This window comes from Gymnodraco acuticeps, unplaced genomic scaffold (assembly GCF_902827175.1).
Source record: "Gymnodraco acuticeps unplaced genomic scaffold, fGymAcu1.1, whole genome shotgun sequence".
Lineage (NCBI taxonomy): Eukaryota > Metazoa > Chordata > Actinopteri > Perciformes > Bathydraconidae > Gymnodraco > Gymnodraco acuticeps.
Window position 1 is genome coordinate 129,720 of NW_022991492.1, and position 11,422 is coordinate 141,141.

At 39.7% G+C, this 11,422-nt stretch overlaps 1 protein-coding gene across 1 annotated transcript; it reads right to left on the minus strand.

Moving 5' to 3' along the window:
* Positions 1-616: 616 nt before the first annotated feature.
* Positions 617-10,081, minus strand: LOC117533120 (bifunctional apoptosis regulator-like). Its single transcript, XM_034196759.1, has 9 exons — positions 9,914-10,081; positions 8,861-9,161; positions 8,409-8,507; positions 7,983-8,076; positions 5,919-6,091; positions 4,301-4,445; positions 3,400-3,579; positions 2,631-2,827; positions 617-2,315 (listed from the first exon to the last, which is right to left on the minus strand). Exons 2-9 carry the CDS (start codon positions 9,139-9,141, stop codon positions 2,123-2,125), a joined length of 1,362 nt encoding a protein of 453 aa, XP_034052650.1. The 5' UTR covers positions 9,142-9,161; positions 9,914-10,081; the 3' UTR covers positions 617-2,122.
* Positions 10,082-11,422: the final 1,341 nt, after the last annotated feature.

The following is an 11,422-nucleotide window of genomic DNA, read 5'->3' on the forward strand; positions in this document are numbered from 1 at the left end:
ACCGGTATTTCTGACTTTTTTCTCCCAAATAAAATGGTTTTTTTTGTTCTGAGAAAAAAGTCAGAATTCTGAGATTAAAGTCAGAATTCTGAGATTAAAGTCAGAATTCTGAGATTAAAGTCAGAATTCTGACTTTAATCTCAGAATTCTGAGATTAAAGTCAGAATTCTGAGATTAAAGTCAGAATTCTGACTTTTTTTCTCCCAAAAAAAAAAATGTTTTTTTGTTCTGAGAAAAAAAGTCAGAATTCTGAGATTAAAGTCAGAATTCTGACTTTTTTCTCAGCTTCCTCACAAAACATTTTTTTATGTGGCCCTAATCCTCTTCCGTAGAAACAAATAACATGTACATGATTAAAAGCTAAATTAGCATTTTAGGCATCAAATCATTTGATTTACCTTGCATGTGACGTAAACTACCCTTCTGGGAATTATGAAACTGTGTGGACAGCTACTAGAATTTGAGAAGAAAGGCATTTGTTTAATATTATACATTTTAAATAGTTCACATAGCATCTCCAGAGCCTTGTTGATATTGTCCTTATAAACATTTTTATCTTGTGTTTAAATGACGGAAATGACCATTTCACGAGAAAATAATCCACACAACCCGATAGCATTATTTAAAAATCTTTATTTGTTGTCATTATAGAACATTAAAGAACAGAATCACAGTGTATAACTCTTAAGTGCAAACAAACAATGTAATAAAAAAAATAAAAGTATTTGATTAGCTCTACCTACCCGTCACATGGAAATGTATACTGCAAACAAAAGGTTTCTGAACAATAAAAAAGGAATGTGCAACACAATATTTGTCAGCAAGTACAATCTGCTCCGAACAGTTTCTACTTAAAATCATAGGAATTAGAACATATCTTGATAAGCATCTTCATTTTTTTAAGACCATATGTTTTATTTCAATGCTAAATGACACATGAATAGAGTGCCACAGTCACGCGTCCTAAAACCCGGAAGTAAACTCTTTCCGGTTCCTTCGACAAACAGCAATGCAATGTCTCCATAGGATTTTGGAAAATAGCTGGAAATAAGGTCTGTGGTTGACACACATTGAACAGACAGATCACGTTTTGTTCAGCCGGATAACATCCACATGTCTACCCTACTTTTATCATTTTCTAATCATAAATCTATCGATCATAAATCTATCGATTATTTTCCAAAATCCTATGGAGAAATTGCATTGGTTTTTGTCGAAGGAACCGGAAGTGGTAAAATGCTAACTTACTTCCGGGTTTCAGGACGCGTCACTGTGGCAAAGTGAAATGGGCATCTTGACTTCCTGAATCGCGCTTCGTTGTTGAACATTTGTTCATAAAGACGCCATTTTTGTTTTTCTTCACATCAACTGTAAAGCCTGAGGTTTCCGTCAGGCTGCAGAACTACAAGCCTCAACATTTGACACATTTCACAACCATATCACCAAACCTCGCATGGGGAATTTCCCGAGAGCTCTGTGGCACTAGGACTGCATATAAAGCCAGGACTGCACTACAATGATTTAAATTCATGCCAAATAAGGATTTCTATACAGTACACGTATAACACTGCTTAATTCAAACTTTTTTTAAAATTATTTTGAGCCAGCAGTTTTTTATTTTAATTTGTTTTGGATTACATTTAATAAAAGAAGCCAGACAAAAATGTATTTACTGATGTTTTAGTCCACCTTCAGGCAGCATATGCATCAAAAAAGCTCTCCTCTCATCGGACTACAGCCCTCTCTGTGCTACAAAGCGTTCAGAAAATTACTTAAGAGGCCAGGCAATTTCTTAACTGCCCTCTCGACGATCGAGGCAATGTGGTTTGTGAATGCACTGTGCACGCAGAGAGAAATCACTGCAGTAATCAATAACATCACAGATATTTCAGCGATTCTCATCTTGTTGGTTTTGTTTCTTGTACAAAAGCCTCTCTTGTTCCACATGGCAGCCATCCAGCAGAGTCAAGCCTTGGAAGCCAGAAAACTTCCTTGCCAACAGCGAGTAAGCCAGTCTCATGTGAGTATACTGCTGAAAATAAACGCCCTCTCCTCTTCAGCAACTCTTGATATTTGCTGTGAACTGTATGGTATTAATGGAGCACTGTCAGCATGCAGTTTGTTACAGAGCCTGCGTTTCTGGGTGCATTAGCTGCTGCACCACCAGGTCTATATTAATGATGGGACTAAAGTACAGAGCCCAGTAGAAGAGGCAGTTGCACACAAACTGAGGGAAAAAAGGCCACAGGAGGGCGAAGGCAAACCCCTGAGAGAGCATCTTCCACAAGTGGTTCCACATCTTGCGTGGCATAGCCCTAAGGAGAGAGGACCATAGAAGTTAGTGAATAAAGTCTTCTCCACCTCCGAAACTATAACTTCATTTGTAGCTTTAAGAGAACAGAGTATGCTTATTTTCAGGTTGTATTTTGTGCTTCTACTGTGACATGTTTACATGCTTTAATGTTCAAAACATGTTTTATTTTTCTCATACTGCAGCACTTCTTTTCACCCTGTATGTAACCAGGACGTAATCTACTCTTTTTCCAAGTGTCCTTACACACAAGAGGCGACTTAAAATGTATTTAAAAACATAAAAAGACAGAACATAAAACCCCCTGCCAAGTGTTTACCTGATGCTGGCTCTCGCCCAGAGTCTCCACAGTGCGCAGCCCTCCAGCACAGACAGCAGCATGGCGTTCACGATGATGAAGCGAGACGTCCAGTAGTGCACGGCCAACCAGTCCCAGGCAAACTCTGCTATCAGCTGGTACGGGAGCAGGAGGTACTTCACAAGAAACTCTCCCCACTGCCGCCAGCTGGGCTCCATCTGACAAACACAGAAACATCATATGAAACAATTAAACTGGTATGAATGTTAAATATACGAGTAGAAATAAATTGTACAGTAATTAAATATCCTGCATTATATTTGTTACTGGAAATTTGTATTTTTTTTTATTTGTAATGCTATTTTACTTATATTTCTGAAATATTTTTGGAATGTTTATTTGTTGTGTCTTAATTTCTCTTATGTACATTGCCTTGTGTTTTATGCTGCTGCAATGCAAACATTTCCCAAATTGGGATCAATAAAGTATCTATCTATCTATCTATCCATCTATCTATCTATCTATCTATCTATTTATCTAAATCTAGTTACCTCAATGAAGTACATTATATTTACATGTAAGTGGACAATCAGATGTTAAATCAAGATAGTCGTTGATGTGATATTTTTGTCGGAATAAGGTTACAACACATCATTGAGTAGTGCCTATTTAACATTTCCAAAATATTCTTATTTTTTATTTCAGTGTGTGATCATGGGGAAAGATGACCTGAAACCCCAACTTTGAAGAGGACCTAAGAGAAGGATACACCAAGTTTGCAAAGTGTCACCTGTGTGTTGAGGAAGCTGCTCTCCACTGACTGTCCGATGTTTGTGATGGCCGGACAGCAGGTGTGCAGGAAGGGCAGGAAGGTTTCCGAGTAGTCGAATAAATACAAATAGAAGAGTGTGAGGCGGGGGGAGCGCTTCAGCGCGTACAGCAAGAATAGCGACTTCCCCGCATTAGTAACCTGGCAGAACGTAAGAGAAGAACAGGTATATAGAGTAAGAGGACAGTCATTTGTGTGAGAAATATGACAAATACTATCTGGAGATTCAGTGAACTCTTCAATAGGTTTCACACAGGAGTACTTTTCCCAGTATAGTTCCGATAGTTCTTGAAATGTTGCGTTCACACCAAAACAATTCGGAACTAGAACTTAGTTAATGAGAACCTTTTCCCCCCCTTTTTAGTCCCTGCTAGAGAGGTGGTACTTTCCTGGGGAGGAAAAGGTTCCCATTTCTGATTGGCTGGGCGGATTGCAAACCACGCCCCCGTAAAACTTTTGTGAAGCCGCCATTGTATTTGCTGGCATTAGCATTATTAGCATTAGCCCAGCGCACCAACGGAGAGAGACTAACTTATGGCAACACAAAAGAAAATATGGGAGCGGTGGAGATGAGGAGGTGTCGGCGTCCTGGCGATTTACTCGGAAGGCTTCAGTAGAAGCTGCTGGGACTCCCAGCAGCTTCTACTGAAGCCAGTCCCCAACACCGGGGACTTCCGGCCGGGGACTTCGGGTGGCAGTATACGACGTGAAGTTCTTTGCGGTCTGCCAGTAAACTCAAAGCAGAAGAAGAAGAAGTGACGTTAGCGGCTTCATTTGCCTAATCCTCCCCCAGGAACTCATTCCGGTGTGAACGCGATCTGTACTTAGTTCATCAGAACTACTAGCAGACCAGACTGTTTACCTTGTATTCCCAGAGGTTCTGTGGAGGTTTGACTCCAAGGGTTTTCACTCTGTCCAGTTCAGCCAGAATAGCCCGGCGGTGAGCCTGGTTGTCGATGCTGTAAGGAGCCTTCAACAATTCTTCATCCCCCAACATCAACAGCAACCTAAAGCAGAGAAAACAACATAATGACACACAACATGAGATTATGTTTTTCTCTCAAATGCAGGGTGACCTTTGCAACCTCATCAAAGAACTACATTTAGAAGACGAAACATTCGGAATCAATACAGCTCATATCAGTTCTATTTTGCAGTGTATAGTTTAAGCCCGGGTCACACTGTCCCGAAATTGACACCAGATGGACACACGATATGGAAAGGAAATGTTCAAATTCGGCTCTGATCGTAAGAACATCGGGCCATTCGTGAGGGCATCTTAAGCCATCGTATGACCACTGGTGGAGTTTCTCAGGCTCCGGCAGCAACTTCGTGAGCGGTGGCAAAATCTTTGGCATGCCAAAAAATTGTCGAAGGTTCATTTTCGTGTTGAATTCGTCTGTCCATTTTGCCCTTCGTAAGGCCATCGTGAGGGCATCTTGTCAAATCGTGTCATCTTCGTCTTTACTTCGTGTGATCATCGGTGCCATCGGGCATTTTTCGCCTCAGAAAGACAATACGAAGGAAACAAGAGGCTGCCCGATTGTGTTAGGAAGGCAACACGACTACGTGAATGCAATGCACCACATCAAGGTGGAACGCTCTTCCCACAACTGTAAAGGAAAGTAAAACTATACTTACCTTCAAAACCTCTCTTAAAGAGCACCTTCGGGGGAGAGCATTGCAAAACTGGCCCCGGTAATGGTACAAATCTCAACCTGTCGTTCAATGGACAGCTTCCCCCCCCCCCCATCTATGTATATACTCGCATTTTAGACTCTGTTACTAACTGTATATCTGTAGACTTGGTATGTCTTAAATGTCCGGTTAGGATGTATTAGAACGAAATCTAAAATGAAAATTGTAAATAAGCAATCTGTATGTAAAAAACCACCTGTATGTAAATTGTAAATAAGCCATCTGTATGTCAAATATGTCTTATATGACATGATGAATTGGAAATGGGGGACCCTGATGTAAACAAGACGAAAGTCTTTCTCTGGTCTGCATCCCCTTAACAATTGTATGTTTTGAGCTGTGCTGTACTGTACCCAATATACAAGCTGTTAATACACTTTTCAATCAATCAATCAATCAATGCCGTCGTGTAGCCATCGTATTATAATACAATTTGTGTTCTGTGAAACTGAAAAGGATATTACATTGTTTTTGTTACTTTCGTTGCAGTTGTATGTCTTAAATGTAATTTAGGTTAACTTCCTGTTTTATTTAGATGCTTTTATTTTGAAGGCGAGTTTACGCTGTTGACAGGAAGTTGTCGTTGCTATGGAAACAACATGACGGATTGTGTGGTTCGGGTGGCCTTCTGTAGGCATCGTACTTGCTTCGGCTGTTGCTTGGCTGTTGACCGAGTTCGGGGCCATCTTCGTGTGTCCATCTGGCGTCAATTTCGGGACAGTGTGAAGCCAGCCTTAGAAAAGAAACAAAAATGTTGCTGAAATAAAATGTAATTTCTCTACCTCCCGTTGACGCTCTCCTGCTGGAAGGGCTCTCTGTAAAGCTGAGCCCAGGGCCCCAGGAGCTCCAGCCAGGACACCACGTCCTCCGGCGTCCAGTGAGACACGGGTTTACTGATCAACATGTCCTGCTGCTCCATCACCCCGCTGCTCCAGTGGTACACCAGCACCATCACCTGCAAACACACACACATTAACAAACAAGGTACAGTTTACATGCCGTTTATCACACGAGAAAGCATTATGGGTAAAAGCGTCCTTGGGTATATGAAAGGCGCTCTATACATACAAGTAATCATTATTATTATTATTATATTTATTATGTTTGGATGCTAAGAAAATATGTATTTCACATGGCAAGGTTATTCTACAGTACATCTTATCGCTGCTCTGACACCTGAATTCTTCCTACTAATTAATAAAGGTTTATCTTATTTGATCCAGTTACAGTGAGTGAAGTGAAGTGCTATATAAATAAACTTGCCTTGCCTTGCAGTGTCTTGCATACGACAACCATGAAAACAATGGAAATGGGCGCGCTTAAAACGCTCATGTGTCGTTTCAAAGAAGAAATAAAACAATCCTAAAAACCAAAAACCTCCTGTGTATCACAATGTGCTGCAGCTTTTGTATCTCGAGAACTTTGAAGAAAAAAAATTAGTTTTAATTATTGAAATCAATGATTATACCAGGTAGTTTCATACCGGGACTTTTTTTCGTGCTTTTACCCAGCAAGATGACACCTTTGGTAAAATCAGCATACATCATAATTAAAGATAAACCGTACAAATCTCAGTTTCTAAGGAACATCATTTCCAGTACAGTTCATGTGAGCCAATAAAACAAAAAGCCAAAATCATCCCAAACAAACAGATTATTTGCACACAGGTCAAGGCTGCCTCCACCAAAATATATACACACACACACACACACACACACACACACACACACACACACACACACACACACACACAACACACACACACACACACACAACCACACACACTACACACACAACACACACACACACACACACACACACTACACACAACACAACACACACACACACACACACACACACACACACACACACACACACACACAACACACACACACACACACACACACACACACACACACACACACACACACACACACACACACACACACACACACACACACACACACAACACACACACACACCACACACACACACACACACACACACACACACACACACACACACACACACACACACACACACACACACACACACACACACACACACACACAACACACACACACACACACACACACACACACATTACTGCCACGTAGCCAGACACACAGTAACGCTGCTCCAAAGTGCCACATGAACAAAATAAACATGGTCTGTCTACATGACATGAAGCACCGACCTCCGCATCCAATACTGTGCTAACTTGTAAATAATACACACCACTGTAGTTAAGATAAATAACCTAAAAAAAAAGTGTAATTTTGAACGCTATAATTATAATAGTTACGTTTACAAGACTCTCCTAATATCATGAAGCAGGAAGAGGGACATAATGTATAATAAATAATATTGATTCTTGCGCACCATTGCAAAGTAGTCTTTTATACATACTGTATATTAAGGAGTATGAATCTAATTACCAATCAAGTTATGTTAGGCAATCATCAAGCTCATAATATAACTTGTTTAACAATATATGTCTTTTTACTGTTAAACACACAGGTTTTTAAGTCAAACAACCAAAAAGATTTACATTTTTTACATCATTTCTATTTTCCAAGGAGAAAGAAAAAACGAAATGACATTGTTTACAGTAAAAAAAAAGAAAGTGTTCAATAAGGTTACTTTTTCATGGTAACCTGTGGATAATTGTGCCATGTCAATAAATCAATAGAAAACCCTAAAAACTCGATGAATCTGATGAAAGTAAAAGTGTCAAGCACAGGTCAATGGCACTGGTAAGAATGCAGCAGGGCAGCAAACTGGTTTAGGGCCAGTTACCATTTAATGTTCACAAAAAACTTTTTTTACTGATGTTAAGTACTTACAGCCACACACGTGAGTGCCGTCAGGACTCCAGAGAAGAAGAAGCCCGCTCCTTTGTGCTGGTTTGGCTTGGATCTACCTAAGTTGTCACCATACCTAAAAACATGTAGATATATTTGTCAGACCAGGTAGAAAAGGTATTAAATACAAGTAAACAGATTGAAAAGACACTAGGGCAAAAAAATCCTCAGAGGGATCTCCATTCACGTTGCATGATGGGTAATGTGTGCACTAGGTATTGAGAAGGAAAAGTGTGGAATAAAAACCATATTTCTCGTTCTGCTGAATCCATTTTAAGCATTTTTGTTTTAAACCGTCCATTGTGAGTCTGACAATGTTACCAGAGGGCTCTAATAATTATGTGGAGTGCTCATTCCGTGTATACTAGGTTTACACACTGTACCAAAGATTAGATTATACAGTACTACCTCTGAAAGGCCAGCAAGCTCCGGGAGATTTTGGGGTTGTCCTGGATCTCCGCTCTCCTCCGCTGAACCACCTCAGTGAACAGCTTGTCAGTTGCATCCCTAGAGATAAGAACATTCGATTAACAACAGCCAATAAAACCTTAAAAATACTTTGTGGGTAGCGACAGGAAGGTGTATTATATCATATCAAAACTCTCTATTAGAGCTGAGTATTAGCCTACTGAAAGAAAATGAACCTCCAACTATAGTGTCAATTAATTCAGTTAATTTTCAAGCAGAAATAAATAACTGGAATTGTATTTGTAGGAATATAATTTCTGCCAGACATTTTAAAGACGTGGCCTTGGGCTCTGGAATACAGCAATGGAAAAACTGTATGTGAGACATGCGAGTACTGTGCTCAGAAAGACAAACATTCATCGCATGATATGATCTGGCCGTGAATAGCATACCTCAGCAGTATGTTTATTTTAGGAAAGCCTGCCCACTTCTCCCGGCACTCTGGGCACTCGTTCTTGTGAGAGGACTCCCACCACAGAGCCAGACAGTGGCGGCAGAAGTTATGGCCGCACGTCAACGTGGTGGGGTTCACTAAGATGTCGTAGCAACAGTGGCACGAGAACTCATGTTCTGAGATGTTGGTGGTGGAGGGCATCGACTGAGAAGACTCAGATAAGTAAGGGAGGGCCTCCATTGATCCTCCAAGACCGTCATCTGATGAATCCCACTCCATCTGGTGCAACAAATCCAAGTCTGAATGAGAAGAGGAACAATGTTCAAAGAGAAGTGTCTAAACGTTTCTCAGAGGAAACCTGCAATATAAAGTTTGTACCATGATTATTTAACGGTTCTCCGATAAATTACTTGACTTTCAATCATCTCCAAACAATATGATTAAGCAATGTCCTGAGGTGTACATACATTACACTTTAAACAGTAAGAGGTGGAAGTAGTGAAGTAATCATATGTTGTACTTAAGTAAAAGTACCAGTACCAGAGTGTACTGCAGTCCTGTATTGCAAATATTACTCAAGTAAAAGTATAAAAGTATGAGCATCAAAATATACCCAAAGTAAAAGTAGTCATTCTGCAGATTGGCCCATTTTGTTATCATATATATTATATGTTTTGATTATAATTATCGATGCATTAATGAGTTTATCAAAGCTTATTCGAATGACTTTGTATACTGCTGGTAGCTTGTGAATTTACTTAGATACTTTACACCACTGCAGCTAACGTTTAATTAGCTGATCTCAAACTGATCTGGACCAGGAATCTGGACGTTAGCTGTACTGTAACCAGTAAGCTTTTCACTAGCATTTCATCAACATTGTCTGCCATTAAAATCAGAAAAACACTCGTATATTACAGATAACAATATGTACCATCGTTAGCTTTAAAACTGATATGCTAGTTAGCACGTAAATGGTACCTGACGCTAGCATAACAGAAAGTGAGAGTAACACAACATAACCTGACATTCAACAAGATGACAGTTTTACCTCGTCTCAGAAATGGCCTTTGCTGGAGGATGACATCTTGTTAAAATATCTTCAGTGTGATTATCGGAAGGTTATCCTGCATCGAAACGTCCGCAGATGAGATGAATATCCTGCCGGAGGAGCTGTCACCATGGCTCTGCGCCGTGCTCGCTCCCGTGTAGAAAACCCCAACCAAGCACACGCTTACGTCACCGCGTGACCGTGCGGGTTCATGATTGATTTGAAGTGGCTGGATCACATCAGAGCCATATATGGCTCTGGATCACATGACCTTTTTAAACATGAAATCTCACAAAGATATTAAAAAAGGAAGTGAACACATAACACGTCCTGTACCTTTGTGTGTGTTTCTTTTTTAAAGCAGCAAACAGAACATCTTTTTTGCGTCATTTACAAAAAAAGATTCAAGTCTTATATGATAATGTTTTAAAAAAGCAATATATTTTATATTTATGGTTCTGACAGGCAATCAGTGGTCACCTAGATTTCCAATTCTACGTGGCACACGGCAAGGCTGCCCTGTCTACGCGCTTCTGTTTGCAATTTCTTTAGAACCGCTTGGACAGAAAATAAGACTATCCAAAGAAGTAAAACAGATAGTTGTAAAAGACACAGACCACAACATTTCGTTATATGCGGATGATCTACTCCTGTACTTGGACGAGGTACCAACTACGCTTCCTAAGCTGTTAAATATTTTTACCCAATTTAGTTCAATATCTGGTTACAAGATCAATTTGAATAAATCATGTATTTTACCCCTCAATAGTGCCATGGTTGAACTAAACTTAAATACAGAATTGCAGATTGTCCAACAATTTAAGTATTTGGGAATTGATATATATGCCTGATTAGACACAATAGTAGCAAAAAACTACAAAAGAATGTATACAACAATTAAAGATGACCTAAAAAAGTGGATTAATATAACAATTTCTTTAGCAGGACGAATTTCAATCATAAAGATGAATGTTCTACCAAGAGTCAATTTCTTAGCTAGTATGTTGCCTTTATCTCCACCAGACGGTTTCTGGGACAAACTTCAGAATAGGATTTCATAATATATTTGGAAAAACCAATACCCAAGAATCAGATACAAAGTTTTACAATATGACAAAAACAGTGGAGGCCTTAATGTTCCCAATCTAGAGCTCTATTATTATTCCTTCACGCTTCGAGCCTTAAAAAACTGGATTGATGAAAGCACCAATGTACCTTGGATTAAAATTGAAAGAAGTATAGTCTATCCCTTTAAACTTGGTGATGTCTTATTTTCTGCCATGTCGCCATATGACTGTATGCAAACATTTGGACCAATTATTGGGCAAGCCGTGAAAGTGTGGAAACATGTGGAGAAATTGTGCAATTGGTCTGTAGATTGGCATAGTAACATTTTTCATAACCTGTTACTACGTATTGGGAAAAAAGCAATCCAATTCCCACAATGGCAAACCCGAGGAATACATTATCTTTCTGACTTAACCAACGACAACGGCTTGATGTCCTTCC

Bases quoted from the DNA above. Each gene is read 5' to 3' on its own strand.
- LOC117533120 (XM_034196759.1), bottom strand. From the start codon at position 9,141: ATGGAGTGGGATTCATCAGATGACGGTCTTGGAGGATCAATGGAGGCC. The intron at 8,508-8,860 runs GTATGCTATTCA...TCTTATCTCTAG, and splicing joins AAAATAAACATACTGCTGAG to GGATGCAACTGACAAGCTGT. The intron at 2,316-2,630 runs GTAAACACTTGG...CTCTCTCCTTAG, and splicing joins TGGGCGAGAGCCAGCATCAG to GGCTATGCCACGCAAGATGT.